Source organism: Phodopus roborovskii, unplaced genomic scaffold (assembly GCF_943737965.1).
Source record: "Phodopus roborovskii unplaced genomic scaffold, PHOROB, whole genome shotgun sequence".
In the NCBI taxonomy this organism is placed as follows: Eukaryota; Metazoa; Chordata; class Mammalia; order Rodentia; family Cricetidae; genus Phodopus; species Phodopus roborovskii.
Genome location: NW_026126647.1, coordinates 1,309,736 through 1,327,051, shown reverse-complemented (window position 1 = coordinate 1,327,051; position 17,316 = coordinate 1,309,736). Strand labels below are relative to the sequence as shown.

Sequence of the window (17,316 nt, the reverse complement as noted above, 5' to 3'; positions counted from 1 at the left end):
GATGAACGAAATAGCTTTTGCTTTTGGTTTGCCTTGAGCTTTATTTCTGGTTTTGTCATGTGCTGCATCATAAAATGGTACCCAAAAAAAAATGCAGGTAACGGTTTAGACACATAGGAGGCTTTGCATTCTTCAGGTTAAAAAGAGGGACACATCAAATTCAGAAGACATTTATGGCACAAAACTGACATAGCGTGTTAACAGCGATTCAAGAAGGGTTTGAGTGAATGCTTAGTTGTGGAAGATTCATTAGAAGACCATCAAAAACAAGCAGTACTCAAGGAAGCTAAGGCAAACTCATCTGAAGAATCATCAGCTAAGGAGCTAGGATAAATAGAGAATCCAGACATCAGCCTACATACAGAAATCTTGGTGGCTCAGTGGTAGAATCCTCATGGGCCAGAAACATTGGAGCCAGGCCACTCTTAGCCCAGTGTGTGTGGTGGGTCCTGAGTAGATATTCTGATCTCTGGCATGGCTGGAGAAAGGACTTGATCTAACATCCTCAGACTCAAGTTTGGGTGAGGCAGGAGCTATGTGAGCTTCCCATCCAGTGTGGCCATTTCAGGACTCAATAAGCCTTGGCATTTATCTCGCCTCTTACTGGGGTAAAACTCAACATGTTACAAAGGCCGTAAACTTGATTTCTAGTTCTCATCCACTAATATATTTCCTGTGGGTAATTCAAACATCGCAGATAGATATCTCCTAGCTCTGAAATCACCTGAAAGCAGCTTCTCAAGCTCTAATAGTTATTGGTGCTACAATATAAATACAGCGTACATACATAGCAAACCCAGTGACTATGAAAAGTAAATCATAAAGCCCCTTGACACTGATCCACACTTTGAGATCCCTTTGGATCCATGAGATTTTGTGAGTTCATTTTTTCCTGTCTGTGACATTCAAATATTTTTAATTACTAACCCTCCAGATTTGCTGTTGGTGTGAATCAGGGCTTTTTATTTAATTAAGTAAGCTTATCTGTCAACCCTCATAATTAATCCATCCTATCTTAATTACTTTTCCATTTCCGGATTCAGTCATCATATATTAATAAAAATGCAGGAAAATCTGAGTCATTTTAGTGATAGAAGTATGTGGAATGCCTATTAGATACATTCACACACTTCCTTCCCATATTTAGAAAGTTTCAAATTAAATTAGTTTAAAAAAATACACATATATCCCACCAGAAACTGACAAATCAGAAAGGAAATCAGCATTCCAAAACTTGTTCATTTACCTGATGACATCAAATATTTAAAGTCTGCTGTTATAGTTTACAATATTTCACACCCTCTTGCTTCTACGTCTGTCCAGTGAAGAACTGTAACGCAGAAAGGAAGCCTTGCTAGTCTAGGGATAGTTACATAGTCACAGTGCCCAACAGCTTACTTTTGTACTGGTTCATGTGTGAACTCATAATCATAATCACAATCCCTGTGGAAGTAGTAGGCGAGGAAGCAAAAGCAACTTGAACACACATTGGCTTCTGTAGTCAGTGCACCAGGAATGAATGCCTCTCTGAGGTGGTAGCATTGAAGCTGACACTCAAGTGACACAAGAGGTCAGGATCTGATCACAGGAATTCCAGGACACAACAGGAGCAAAGGCCCGGGTGGAAATCTAACTCAGGGACAGGGAAGGCCAGCCAGCACTCAGCACTGGGGGTGACAAGAACAGAAGTGTTGGGAGATAAGCTCAGAACAAGAAAGAGAATTCAACCAAGGAAGTGTGACTTTAATCCTAGACATGTGTTCTGAGCTACATTTGAATAGATCAGTAGGGAGACTGTGTGGTCAATGCATAGGAGCATTTCAGTATGGAAAGCAGACAAAGCCCAAATGAGAAAGACTTCGACTTGTACCCCATAGCTGGGGTGAGCAAACTACATTCATTGAGGCTCTAAGAGTAGAAGGATGTTTCCAGTTGTAGACAGGGAGGAGTAATAAGAAAATGAGGTCAAGGCCAGGCTACAGAAACCCACAGAGACAGCTGACCTGAAGAAGGAGGAACTAATGGACTCCCAGACTGATAGCTGGGAAACCAGCATAGGACTGACTCAGACTTCCTGAACATGGTCTCAGTTAGAAGGCCTGGGCAGTCTATGGGACCTCTGACAGTGGAACCAGGATGTATCCCTGTGCATAAAAGGACTTTGGGAGCACATTCCCCATGGAGGGATACTACCTTAGCCTAGAGGCAGGAGGGAGGACCTAGTCCCTACTCCAAATGACTTGACAGACTTAGATGACCCCTCCTGGAAGGCATCACCCTCCCTGTGGAGTGAGGGGTAAATGGGATAGGAGGGGAGTCAGTGGGGGCATGGGAGGGAGGGAGAGGGAACTTGGAACAATATGTAAAATAAGAAAAAATCATATATATACATATATATATATATATATTAAAGAGAGAGTAAAAAGAGATGTTTCTAATGATCTGGTTGTTGGAGTGTGTATCCTAGAGGGAAAGACCTTTTATTCTTTCATAATGTCACTATATATACATGGAGTGTGATCGTGCTCCTCATCATTGTCCTCCCCTCCTCCTCCCCTTATTTTTCCCACCAAACCCCTTCTTTTCCTCAAGTTTCCTTCCTGTTTTTACATCCTTTTGAGTTGTTTATGACCTACTGTGTTTGATTAGAGTTAGAGGTTATTTGCTTGATCATGAGAAACTTATCAATGACAACCTTATACACATGCCACCACCCAACCATCATATTAACTACCTACAGTTCCTAGGGGATGGGTAGAGATTTATGAGCCACTCCCTAATCCATGATGTAATGTTGATTGACTCTGCTTTTTTATGTGTCTGAGTGAGTTGCCTACAAGTATGTATGTGTACTACATATGTGCAAGGTGCCCACACAGGTCAGAAGAGGTCATTGGATACCCTGGACATGGAGTTATGGATGGTTTGTGAGCCACCATGTGGGTCCCAGGAAGCAAATACGGGGGATCTGCAAGAGTAACAAGTGCTCTTTGCCATGGAGACATCTCTACAACCCCAGATGGGCTGCCTTGTACAGGTAGATATGGCCATTGTGAGCTCATGAATGCAACAGCAGTGTCATGCCAAGAGAAAATCCTTCCTTCCTGCATTCTGGGTCTTACGCTCTCTCTTCCCTCTCTGATGTCTCCCCAATCTTAGAGAGAATGATACAGACCTCCTGTTAAGGGCTGAGAACAATCACTTATCCCCAGAAGTTTCGCCAGTTAGAAATCCCTGCATTAACTAATTTCTCCTTCAAGAAGAAGCATCTCTGACTAAGGCTGAGAGCAACACTAACCCATGGGTATAAACACAAATATTTAAAAGGCAGTTTGATATCACATCCATATGGCAAGACAACGGCGATAGAGACACATGAAGAAGCCACATGGAATTATACTATTTTGAATGCTAATTTCAATATATAACTTAAGGGCTGGAGATGGCCCCACCCCTCAGATCACCTGTTGCTTTTGCAGATAATCCAGTTTTAACTCTCAGCATCCACATGATAGTTTACAACTGTCTATACCTCCAATGTCTGGAGGTCTAGTGCCTCCTTCTGGCTTCCATAGTCACCAAGCATGCACACGATGTACAGACATACATGCAGGCAAGACACACACACACACACACACACACACACACACACACACACCTAAAAAGTGCATACACAATATATATGTTTTTACATGTATATTTATATACGTATATATGTTCTTTTAAGTTTGAAGGAAGGTACCCTGAGTATCATGGGTAGATGGTGCTGCTCCCAGAATCGACAAGTTATTAAACAGAGCCAGGTGTGGGATTTCTAGTGAGTTATTGGTCAGTGAGACTCCAGACTCCCAGAAAACAATGCAGGCTAATACCATGGATATTGATTGCCCATTAGAATTAAATGGTAAAACCTTATTGCCAAAGGCACTACATAGGACAAATCAAGCTATAACTGAGCTGGAAGTTTCCTCCCTGCAAACTAGCTTTTTACCATATCAAAAAAGTGATATGCTGTTGGAGGGCAAAAAGTTATCAAGAGGCCAACCAAACTATCAAAATCTTATGTGTTACAACACCAGCCTGCCAAATAAGATGAGGCCATTGGTGCAATAACGTCATGATAATCACGGGGTGAGCAACCATTTTCTGGTTGAATTTTAGGCCTGTTGACTCTAAAGGAGAAAGTTATCCCATAAACTTGACATTTTTTTTTAACTGTTGTTCTTGGAGGGACTCAGGATGAAGCTAGGGCCTTATTGGTGGTAGGCAAGGACTCTAACATTTTTTATTACATTCATCCCTTAACAATAACATAACTTATTGCATGGACTATATTCAAAGGCTGGTTAATTTTCACAGATGTCTATTTCTTTTGTTAAAGCAAAGTAATCCTTAGTGTGGCTGCCTGGATTCAAGTCTGAGTTTGACTTCTCAGAAGAGGCCATCTAACCTAGGGGACCTTTCTTAACATTTCTACCCATTTGGTTTCTTCATATTGAAAACAGGAAAATACACATAATGTCACTCCTCCATAGAGTCATCATTAGTTAAGAAAATGTACACAGAATTGGTCGGCACACTACCAGTCATAGGCATTCAATAAATGTTAAAGAGTTAATCCTTTTTCTTCCTGGCTATTGTACAACAAACTCTTAGCACCAAGTAATAAAAATTACAGCAACAGATCTTTTATGTTCCCCATGCCATAATTATTTCATATATCAGACACCAATTTTTAAAATTTCATAGTGATAACCCTTATTTAACATAGTCAGTCCAGACTTCCACACACTGTAGTATTTGCTTGTATTTTAAATTTGGGGAACAGAATCTTTTTTTGTAGCCCTGGCTATCCTGGAACTCTGTGTATAGAAAGATCGTGCAGCTCTTGGGTTCCAGTCGCCTCTACCTCTCAAGTGCAGGGATTAAAGGCATAGGCCACCACACCCAGCTAGTATTTAATTTTTAAATGACCTTTCAGCAATTTCACTTTTAAAAATCTGCTAAGGCTTTTAAGAGATATTGACTATTATCAGCTTTATTACAAAGTTAATGTTTTCAGCTTTTAAAATAGGCCAAGGGATAGTAGGTTTCCAATCCCAAGATTACATAACTCACACAAAAGCTTAACATGCTGTCTCCAGCAATGCTGGGGCTTGCTCAGCATGGTCCTCCTGCATTCTTCTTCCCTTTAGGCTCTGGACCACACTGGCTCTAAGATGGGAAAAGACCTTACTTGCCCAGGCCACAAATTATCTGAAAACTTGTACTCTGGCTTTCCTGTAAACACTGACTTCTGCCAGGCTGAGAGCTACAGCTGCATCTCAGACCCGTGATTGGTTATTTGCTTCTCAAAATAGGCTTGAAAACAGTAGGAAAAATAGGGTAGGTCAGCACAGCATATGGCTGAGTTTTCACCGACAGATGTGCTGGGGAATAACAAGGATATTCTTTTAAGTTATTGTCTTTGTTATAAATGGGATGGGTGGAGAGTTTGTATTGTAGCTGGGATTGAGGTACATTTAGCAAATATGCTTTCCACAAGACAGCACATTAACCTACTTCTTGAAGACAGTGGTTCTCATGTTTACTGAAGTCAGTCAGGCAAGGAAGCAACACTCTTGGCATCAAGAATCTCAAGGATGTCACCACTAACGGCAGAATTTCAGCATTCAGCAACACAGAAAGCTTTGGAGTCTCTCTCTCTCTCTCTCTCTCTCTCTCTCTCCCTCCCTCCCTCCCTCCATCCCTCCCTCTCTCTCTGGAAAGTGTTTAAAATTAAGCACATAATGACTATTGAGCAACTCTTCTGGTTTGAGGTTCTCTATTGCTCCTTGCACTTTCTAATAACTGGGAATAAAAATAAGTTTATTTCAGAGTTTCTATGTGATGCAACATTTATAAAGTGATTACTGTCCCTGATACAGTAGTATGACCCTGAGCTCTGGGTGGGAAATGTCACCCTGTTAAACAGCCAGCCTACTGACTCTACAGACAGCGGGATCTGATTGTTGCTATAATGGTTTCCGTCATGTGTTATTACTAACTATTGTTCTGATTTCATGGATGCTGTGCTCAATTTTGTAAAAGCTGAAGTACTTCTAGACATCATAGGAGGTAGTAATATAGTTCAGATATTTGTCTCTCTATAACTAAACCAATCAACCTGTATGCATTTGAATGCTTGTGATGTACTAGGCTTAAGTAACTGATAGTTCAACAGTGCTTCCTTCTTCTTCCAAAGACAGTGGGGCATGGATGTTGAAAAGTTTGGTGTAAACATCTACCTGGGCATGAACAATCAACTCTAAGTTCTCAGCCTTGCTGGCCACACAGAGCTGGCAGTTGAGGTTTTCCTCTATCCCTTGACTTTTTTGCCTAGGCCTAGTGGATGGATCTCTATAAGAAATAGCCTAACACTCAAAGATGACATCAGTTCACAACTGAGGTCCCAGTCTTGATTGCAATGTAAACTATTGTTTAGTCCTTCATTTTCAAAGCAACATATATGTTGGAATATACACTTAACACCCACATGTTTTCTGTTACAGATACAGGAGCAGAGCGGCAGGCACTCAGAGAGACTGTGTATCCCAAACTGCGAGAATTCTGCAGAGAAAACTATGGGTTGGAATTTCAGGTAACATTCGACTCTTTTTTTTTTTTTTTTCCATCTTCATCTAGATAGGCAGTGTTCGCTTCTTATCACAATGTGGATGCCACAGAGACAATTGTTAAGCTTCGGATTATTCTTCTTTCTTCAAATCTGAGAAAAGAAGTGCATGAAAAAAAATTAATGGAAATAGCAGTTAATGTTGACAGTTTCACATTTAGGCTCCCATTTCTTGCATTCTGGCTGGTACTTCTCACATATTTCTTCGAAGCACGTTCATTTGCTTTTTCCTGGTCTCTGTTCCTATAGAAAAGATGGAAGTTGCTAAAACTTCAGCCTTCAGCTGTTGTCCACAGGGATATACACTCTCAAATCAGGGTCAAGTTCCTTTCAGCAGGCAGGCAGCCCGGTCCCCTCCCTCCTCCATCGGTGTCAGTCCTTCAAAGACAGACATCATTACTAAAGTTCCCCAACCCCAGCAATTTTAATTATTTTGCCACACGACTGAAAAAAAAAAAAAAAAGATGCCAACTGTATCTTGGCCATGGAAAACCTAAAGTCGGTGGCTTCTAAAGCAAATAGTATTATGTTCGGCCTCATTTACCTTGGAAGTCTTAGCTGTCAGGTGCTCTCAATTCTGTGTTTGTGTGTCAGAGTGATGAATATGTAATAGGGCTTCGGCGTAGAAGAGTCCGTCGTATGCCATTGTTAGAGGAAGAAAATTTCACCCTCCATTTGTTGCCTCCTGGAAAAACAATCTATGTCAGATGCCTCACGATGATTTAAAATATGATATATATATATATATACATATATATATATATATATATCATATGGGCTCTGGAAGTAATCACCTGTAAATGGCTTCAGTCTTGGTGAGTGCCGTCAGTCAGCACTGAGTCGTTTTGAAACACACGCTGTACAGTAAGTTACTCTTAAGTCGCCATTTATTTGATAAATGGGGACCCAAATTAAATCCTCTGACGTGACTTCAGCCGAGCCTTCTCTGGTGATTCTGGCTGTCCTGATAACAGCTCCCCAATTGTCACAAACTCGCAACCTGTCAAGATTCCCAAGGACTTAGACAATCTTTGGGGGAACTCTATTACTTTAGGGAGAGGAAAGCGTCTGGGCATGTTAATTATGGCTTTGCGTTTTCGGCCCATCGTTTCCATCAGCAGGGGGAGGAAGGTGTTGTTGAGTGCAGAACAGCTTCCACAAAAAAACTAAGCACCAATCCAACCGGGATCAGCAAAGGAAGAACATAAAAGGAATAAAAGTGTGCTTGGTGAATTAGAGCTAGCCATGGGTGAAGCATGAAGTAGCCAGAGGAAGACTACTAAAGGACACAGAGTAAGCTGATGGCTGGAGTGTGCTGGAACATCTCTCATTGAGATGCCAACTGGCAGATCACACAGCAATGGGCACAGAGCAGACACGAGCCCCCCTGGATGCCTTCTCCTGCCCATGCTAGAGTGCAGCGTCCAAACCAGGCATGGGGATGTGGTAGCTGTGAGACAGTGCTGAGATTAAGTCAAAATACACCAAGCAGCGTTTGCTTCTCAGCTGTTAGCATGACAGAAGCCCAAAAGCATGTTATCTGAATCTTCCAGGAATGTACCTTGTGCTGCAGCTCTCTGTGGGCAGTTAATTATACATCTTCTCCCAGGAAGATAAGTTTTCTAGGGAATAGTTCTCTACCTCCAACTGCAGCAAGATGGAGACCCAGGGAATTCACGAGAAACTGGTTTATATTCCGTTATTCTTGAAACTAGGAGAAACACAGCCCTGAGTCCCTCAGCGGCAAAATCCTCCTCTGCCCCCACTGCCCTTTGTTTAAGAGGCTTTTCCCGCTGGCTGCCCTTTTCTTCCACCCACCCCTCTTTCTTGACTGGCTCTTCCCATCGTTGCCTGCTGGATCCTGTTCATTCTTAGGGCTCTTCCATCTAATCTCAGATTGCTCTCCCCTGCTATGTGACTGCAACTGTATGTACCACTTGTAGCTCCCAAACCTTGAAGACCAAACCCACCACCACCATCCAAGCTGGCCCTGGATGTGTTCTATGCTGTACTCACCCCTTCGTGTTCAGGGGAATGCTTCCTTACTGTTCCTCGGCCCTCCACTTTTCAGAGGCATGTACCTTAGGACCAAAACCAACCCCACATGTCCCTTTAAAGTCACATTATTTAGCTCTCTGTATATCTTGTGCCACTGCCGGGTATTTTTTGTTTCCTTATAGATTGGCTTTCCTATTTCTCCCGACTTGATTGTAGGTTCCACAATAAGAAGCTCTTGCCCTATCCTATGGCAGCAACATCCCTCATCCTAGGATGGTGCCTGCTGTCGGGAAGACTCAATTGGAACTTCCATCATAAATGTGAAGGGAGGAGGAGGCAGGGTATGAAAAGCTTCTCAGACCACCCTGACCCTGACAAGACATGCCACACACCCTCCCTGGCATCCTCTAAAACCCCATGCATAATAATCACGCACTTAATTCATTCAAAAGGAGTACATTGAAGGCCAGCCATGTGCTGGTTGACATTCTAAGTGCTAGAAATACAGACACACAGAGTCCAACTCCCCCTCCATAGGAGGACCAATACTGTTGAGGGAGGGAAGTGATAAGCAAATCCCAGGGGTGATAAATGCATCTTACTGATTTAAAGCTGTATGGGGAAGAAAAAAAAAACAAAGATGTCCTAGGGGAGTGAGAGAAGACCAGGTGGCCAGAAAGGACTTGGTGACAAGATGATATTTAAGCAGATATCTGCAGATAGTGACAGCAAACCATGCAGATGTCTGGAGGAGGAGTCCAGACATAGGGAACAAGAAAAGAGGCCTGAAAAGGGGAAAAAAGGAATATTTAGAATACTCTATGAAAAAATCCAGTAAAGAGGATACATTTGCATGGAGTGGACAAGAGGACTAATTCTAGAAGACATCAAAGTCAGGTCATGGACCCTATGGAACATGATCAAGGACTTGGGATTTTGCTGAGTAAGACAGGAAAGGTTCAGAGAGACGAGTCAGTGGGTAAAGGCACTTACCATCGAGGCTGGCAACCTGAGTTTGAACCCTGGAAACCACACGGTGGAGGGGAAGGAATGGCTCCCACAAGTAGTCCTCTCACGGCCATACATGCATGTGACATGCGTGTGCCCACATCCGCACATACGAGGACACATGTAAAACGTAAAGAGCAAAAGCACACATGGGTGCATTGTGCTTTTACGAGCTTGGCTCAGAAGTAAAACAAATGGCAAAGAGAGGCGTGGGAGAAGGAAGAAGGTGACACCATCAGCAGTCACGGCAGGACCCACAGTAGCGATAGAGAGGATGAAACAGTGGCTACTTAGATAAATTTCCTCCAGGGCTAGAGAGCTACCTAACTTCCCCATGCTCAGACATGTTGCTCACCACAACAAGCAATTGAGTAAAATCTCTACTGTGATAGATTGCCAGACGCTGACACTATGCTTTAAACGAGCCAGAGGAAGATGGTAAGAATCTTCGATTTCTCTCCTCCGTGCCTTTCATCTGTTAGCCTATGTGGCAGAGTATTATTCCCTTTATTTTATTTTTTTTCCATCTAAACTGAGATGTCAAACGGAAAGGCAGGCGCAAGGGTGCATTTAAACAACTGCTTTGTCTGACTTGTCAGCATTTGATCGGTGCCCTAAGATACTGAAAACAGGGTGGATCAGAGCGGAGAGAAACAGACTGAGAAAAGCATAGACGTACTGTGGCAGAGGTAAGTGCTGGGGACTCGCGCAGGTGGACACTACCTGCACTCACTGTCAACATCTCTTTGCCATTGCCACTCCTCCAACCCTGGTGCAGCTCAGGAGTCAAGGGCACCCTAGCTGGCCTCTTCTGTCCTTACCCTGAATAGGCAAGAGGGCTCTGAGGAAGAGATTCACTCTTGTCCTTTGCTTGCAGGGCCTGTAGCTGTATGACATGAGGTGTTATCCCAATCTCATGCTCCACTACAAGGTTGTCCTTGAGTTTGTCTATGCGCCAGCTGTACATAACCTCTGCAAATGGCGTATTATCGACTCCCCTTTGCTTAAAGTTTTTAATGAGCCCGTGGGGGTCTCTCTTGAAACGAGGCCAGATCTCTCTCAGCTTCATCTCCCCCTGCTTTTCCGTGAAGCAATCTTTATGATCCCAAAACTTCCCTCCCTACTCTGCTGTGAACTCATCTCAATACGTCCATACCTCATAGGCCTACTGAGCCAAGAATGAACCTAGTTATGGCAGGATCTCTGAAGGAGGGTTTTAATGGACCCGGACACTGAAGGCACCTCCACTTTAAAGGCAGGTTTCATGTGAATCCCGCCATTTAGCTTAGGAACACTCCTGAAGAATGTCTTCTGAAAGTCAAATTTATCAGTGACCATCCGGTGTTTGTCTTTCTTTGCTTTACCAGCTGAAGTTCATAAACCACTGCTGTCAACGTGTCTCCCATGCAGTAAATCCCAAAGACTTGCAATTCTGCCTCCTGAAGTATTTCCCCAATCACGCTTCTTGTTCCAGTCTGTGTTATTGTCATCTGGAAATTTCCACAGCTGCCATATTTGCTTCCATTTGTCTTTCCACCTTACCCACCTAATTCACGTTCCACAAAGCCATGACAGTGGTAATTCTGAAATGGAAACCTGACTCTTTCATCTACAAGATACATGCTATACTTCTTAGCACGATGTTCAAGGTTTTCCTTTCCATCCTGGCCCACCCTGGGGTCTTGTTGGTTGGTTTTCCCCCACTGAAATCTTATCCAGATCTTTCTAAACTACATTCACTTCCCCCAGACTCATCCCAGTATCTTCACACATGCAGTCCTTTCTGGCTGCATGCTCTTAAATTACCACCTATGAAAACAAGTAGAAAAAAATGTGTGTTTATTCTCTCTCTGTGTCTCTCTCTCTCTCTTTGACTCTCTCTCTCCCTCATTCTGTGTGTGTGTGTGTGTACATGTGTGCTTACATATACATGTGTGTACAATGCATACATGTCAGGGGCCAGGTACAATGCAGAGGCCAGAGAAGGACACTGAGTATCCTGTTCTACGTCTCTCCATGTTATTATTTGTTATAGGGACTCTGTCCTGGGTAGTTTTTTATCAAGTTGAAAGAAGCTAGAGTTTGAGAAGAGAGAATCTCAGTTGAATAGATGCCCCACCAGACTGATCCATAGGCTAGCCTGTGGAGCATTTTGTTGATTGGTGATGGACTACTACGGGTGGTGCCACCCCTCCATCACATGGGCTTGAGCTATATAAGAAAACAGACTGAGCAAAAGTCAACAAGTAGCAGTCTTGAATGGTCTCTGCTTCAGCTCCTGCCTTCAAGTCCCTGCCTTGTGTAAGTTCCTGCCCTGGTTCCCTCAGACTTTATCTGAAAGCATAAGTTGAAATAAACTCCCTCTTCCCCCATGTTATTTTGACCATGGTGGTATAGCCCAACAATAGAAACCCTAATTAAGACATTCACTGAACCCAGAGCTCACCATCTCACCTAGCCTGCCTGGCCAGCAAGCTCCCGGGATTCGTCTGTCTCCACCCTACAATGCTGCTGAGTAGTAGATCTCGGGTCTTCTTGCTTTCACAGCATCTGCTCTTAGCCACTCTCCAACCCAATACCCACCCTTTAAGGAACAGAGAAAGCTCTTCTGTAGGGGTGTATATCGTGCCTAATTCTTGATCTTTAATAGCATATCACACATGAAACTTTAATCACTTTTGTAAGTCCCCTCCTCCACTAAGTGGGAGCTCTCAGAAGCCAACAACTGTGTTACCATAGCTTATTATCAACATCTCTTAGCCTCTGGCTAATAGAGGCTGTATAATAGACTCTGGTTGACTGAACTGAATATGTAATGTGAGACACAGAAATGGAGAAACTCTGCAGAGAAGTAAGAAAGAGAAATCACCCATGCAAGTTATTCATACAATAGCAAATCTGATAACCCTAATATACTTAATCCTGATCACACACTTACTATTATACTTGAAGCCAATATATCCAAAATATGTCATCAACGAAAAGAGTGTTTATGAGATATTTTACATAATGCTTGCATCCTAAATTTCAAACCCTAGTGTAGAATTTACACCGAAACACATCCCAATTTGGATTGGCCTCCTTTAAGGTGGTGGACAGTTGCATATGGACAATAGAGCTCCCACACTAGGCAGTGCAGTTCAAAATGGTAATGAGCTCCTGGTGGGAGATCCTGACAGGAAGAGGCAGACCTTGCTACCCAGTGACAGGCTTCCACCTGACTGCAACAAAGATAGCAATTAAGTAGATGAGCAACAGAGGGAATGAAGTTGATTTATTCATGTTAAGTATCCAGAAAGTTACAAAGAAAATAATTGTCCACCAACCAAGATAGCAATTTAAAATTTCCTAGTTCTGATTGGTTGTCACATTGATAGGGTCTGAAGTGGTTGACATAGTTAATTTGATGATCAATGGCGCTGTCCTGTCTTGACTCAGTGACTGTGGGATGTGATGCAAAAAGACTAAATCTAAGCAAGGCAGAGGCCTGCAGGATTAATGCTTGAAATTATCTCAAGAAGTCAAAAGAAGCACCCAACGACCATATTAGCCCCTCTTATTTCCAAATCTTAAATTACTATCCCCTGTCCTGTGAATGTTACCTTTTACACTTTTACTAAATATTGCTGCCAAATAATCTTCTCCACATGCTTTTGTCATTAAGCACACTACTTTGTTCTCCCAAAAGAACCCCTCCCTGTATACTGGATCCAGCCCTTCCCCTTCAGTCCCTGGGCCCAGCTGGTTTCCCAGGAATTCTGGGGATGGCATTGTGCTGACATTCAAAGACACAAAGGAAATGGATGTTCATCCCTGGTGAAGGTTCCTTTTCCTGGTGCCCCTGGCAGCACAGGTCTAGGTCTACCTTCTTGTTGGTCTTCTTTCCTCAACCAGTAGTTCAAGCCTTATCCCTTTAACCTTCTGTCAGTGTGGAACTGCCTTTTTGTCAGCCTCTGCAGACCTGCCTTCCATAGGTGCAAGAGGACTTTTCTGGCTTGAATGTTGCATCTTCAAAACAGAACCTGTCCTCTTTCTTTACCTAGATTTTCCAACTGCTACTAGCTCCCAGGCTCTAAGACATAAACCCCTTGCTCATAGTCAATCCACTCTTCCAGCCTTGGAGGCCCTAGCTCAAGCTGCCGGTGCTCCCATCGACAGCTGTGGTTCTCCCAAAAACTCATCTTCTTTCCATCTCAGAAGCCCCTGCCTTGCTTGGAAGTGAAAGTCTAACAGCTTTTGTTCTGACCTCTCTGTGCCTCTGCCATTTTGTTGTTCTTGTCTAGACTGCACACAGCTGCTCAAAACAGTCTTCCTCAAAACAACACACACCAGATTTCATTGATTCTCAGACGCACGGCTCTGCAGGTTTCTAACATTTGGAATTAGGATTCAAGACGCAAATAAATGGTACAGCGTCTTTTAACTGACAGCATATTTCTTTGTTGTTGACATATATGATACCGGAGCTGCCTGCGCTGATGCTATTGCACAGTACTACCTGTTATATCATTCACAAAGTGTAGTAGCAATAGCATGGGTTTTTTTCTGATATATATATGTATATACACACACACACACACACACACACACACAAAGGTTTAAATGCCAAACCTGCAGATTCCCAGTCCTGTACCTCTGGGAACATTGCTTAACTTATGACCTGTGGCTGAGTCCTGCATAAAATGAATGGGTTAGCCTTCCTAAGGTTGACCTACTAATATAGTTCTTCTTCCTGTTGTGGTGACCCCCCCCACCGTAAAATTATTTTCATTGACACTTCGTAACTATAATTTTGCTGCTGTTATGCACCATAAGGGAAATATCTGATATGTAGGATATGTGATATTCGACCCTTGTTAAGACTCATTCGACAACCCCAAAGGCGTTGTGACCCATGGGTTAAGAACCACCACTCTAAGGGGTACATTGTAGCTGGAGTGGAAGGAATGTTAATACGGTGTTTATTATACCACATACAAAAAAGGATGATACATCAAAACAAAAACTATTGTAGTCTGCTCTGGAGTAACAAAATACCTGGAACTAATTTATGAAAGATGGGAATATCTCCTTGTAGTTGTATGATCTGGAGAAACCAAAATCAAGATGGTAGCAGGTTTGCTTTCTGGTAAGGGTCCAGCTTATGTCTCCAGCATGGTATCCCCGATGCCTGTATCCTCTGGGGAGGAAGAACACTGGCTCCTACATGGTGGGCAGAGGAAGGGCAGAGAGAGCATCATCCCTCTGCCAGTGCCTTTTAAAACTTTATCCATAACTCACAGCCTACATGCCTCTCAAATTTCCCCTCTCCACAACAATCATGTTTCTGACCCTCAGACTTAGACATTTATTTCTGATCTTCTGGACACTTCTTTAGCAAGTTGGCCAGTCCTGTGAGAGATGCTGCCTCTGGAGCTCTGATTTATAAAGGATATGGTAGAGGGTCTTGTTTATAACATTATTTTGTTTGGGGAAGCTAGAACCTGTCCAACATGGCTGTTAAGGGAATAGGAGGAGGAGATGAAGAGCAGAGTTCAGCAGACTTGGCCCATTTCCTTTCCATGAGCCTTCCTTAAGAAGGGAAGAGTTATCTAAGTGACAGTAAACATGTAGGTCAGTAACTCCCAGAGACACTTGCTCTATTATCTACAAGTCACTAGAAGGAGGTCACCCTATAATACTTTGCCCCTACAACTGGTACACCAACACCTTAGTCAAAATGATAGGAAACTATGCAGTCAAACTCTCCCAAATTGCCCTCGGTTACTAAGTAGCATATGGGATAAAATGACCTAGGGTGAATAAGATAGGTAGAATGGATAGAGCACTCACTAAGGCTCTTCATCCAAGGCAGGAAAAGTAGAGGTTGGTCACTGAAGAACACCAGCCCCTACCAATGACCAGTTCTTAATCTACCAGCCCCAGACACAACCTGACTGTGGCCAGATATGTACTTGGCATCCACTGCAGCTGTGACCTGAAGCTCCCGTTTTCTCCTTCAGAATGTGAGGTCCCCTGGATGTCATCTTAGTGAGCAATGCAGAAGTCAAGACTTGCCACAAGGCTCCATGAATATGTCATTCTTGACTTTGAAAGGTTTTAACAAGACACAACTAAAAGCCCTCTTTATCCTACTAAAGCAGGGGATGGAAATTTGGGCAGGAAGCCCAAACTGGTTTTAAGCAAAATAATTAAGCAGTGCTGTCTGTGTACATCGACGTTTCAGGCTGCATTAAATCTTGTGAACCTCAGATTAGCATGGCCTTCCAGATGGCTGATGTCTTTCTTCATTGCCTCCTCCATGGTCTCCCACAAAAGCCTTTGTCCTACATGAAGCCAGTCTCTTCTATACATGTTTTTCTTGTTTTTTTTTTTTCTGAACTGTAAAATTATTTGTTCCATATATAACATTTATTCAATATATCTCGGTCATATTCATCTCCCTCTCTCTCCAGCCCCATTTTACCCTCAACATATCTCCCCAACTTTGTGTCTTTTAAAATAACCCCTAAATGCAATTAGTACTGTCCATATGCTCACTTATATGGAGCCAGGCACCAAAGCATAGGAAACTCACCAATGGCCAGCAGGAAGAATTTCCTTGTCCATCCAAGACTTACTGCTCTATGTTCTGTAGCCAGAGTGTGTGGTGTCTTTAGCAACAGGGTCTTTTCTAGGTATGGTAAGAAGTTCAGAGCAAGAAAAGGAGCTGTGTTATTTGGGGGTGACATCATTATTTAATGACCCATGTCCCCTGGGAACAACATTGTTTACACATATGGAGACATCTCTGTTTCAAGTCCTTCTTTTATAATGTTTTAATAGCTTAAAAACCCATGGGGTTTCACAATGATTCTTCATGCATCCTTAATGTCTGTGCATCTGCCCTTACCCCCCCCCATCTCTTTCACCTCCTGCTCCCACCTCCACTTAACACTTTAGCTCCCAACATTCCCCTCCCAAATGTTCTTTCATCCCATATATGTTCCACTAACCCCTTTTATTATTATTGTTTGCTTTGCTTGCAAAAGCACAGACTTTTGTAGTTTCCTACACGGACACTTAATTTCTGTTAACCTCTCCCCCATTTCCCACTACCAACTGCCTGCTCGGGGATCTCAAGATGTGTTTTGTCCCCTGAGTTACCAACATCCCTTGTGGGCTGTGTAATTGACACAATCTGTTATGGTGCCCTTGGTCTCCAATGCACCTTGTCAACTAATCACACTTCTCTATTTTCTATTTATCTAACGGATGCTCTTGTCCGGTGGGAAATACACAACTCTTCACTGAATCACATTCACTCAGGCCAGAGGTCTGATTTGTTTATAGTCATTTCACATTTCAGTGCTGCCCATCAGAGCCTAGCCAGGCCTTGCCAAGCTGGTATTCTCTGGGAGTATAAATGTGCTCCATCACCCACCTCCCAACATTGTGAGAGAGCCAGCTTATTAAAGAGAAAATAAATAAGGATGGCAATAAGCAAGCGGAGAAAGAGGGTGTGTTCATGACCTCCATTGTCTAGATTTAATCACAGCTTCTGCAGCACGCTATAGTAGCTCCTCTGAATGGTCAAGCCTGGCTTCCTATACAATATTACTATTGCTCATGTCTGTTTCTGCTCAGGGGCGATCTTG

The 17,316-nt window shown here is 43.0% G+C and overlaps 1 protein-coding gene across 1 annotated transcript in view; it reads left to right on the top strand.

Moving 5' to 3' along the window:
* The window catches only part of Nwd2 (NACHT and WD repeat domain containing 2), a 129,485-nt gene that overhangs the window by 42,469 nt on the left and 69,700 nt on the right, over positions 1–17,316 (top strand). Inside the window, exon 2 of the mRNA XM_051174019.1 lies at positions 6,552–6,640. Coding sequence (XP_051029976.1) covers positions 6,552–6,640 — 89 coding nt within the window. The remainder of the gene's footprint in view (positions 1–6,551; positions 6,641–17,316) is intronic.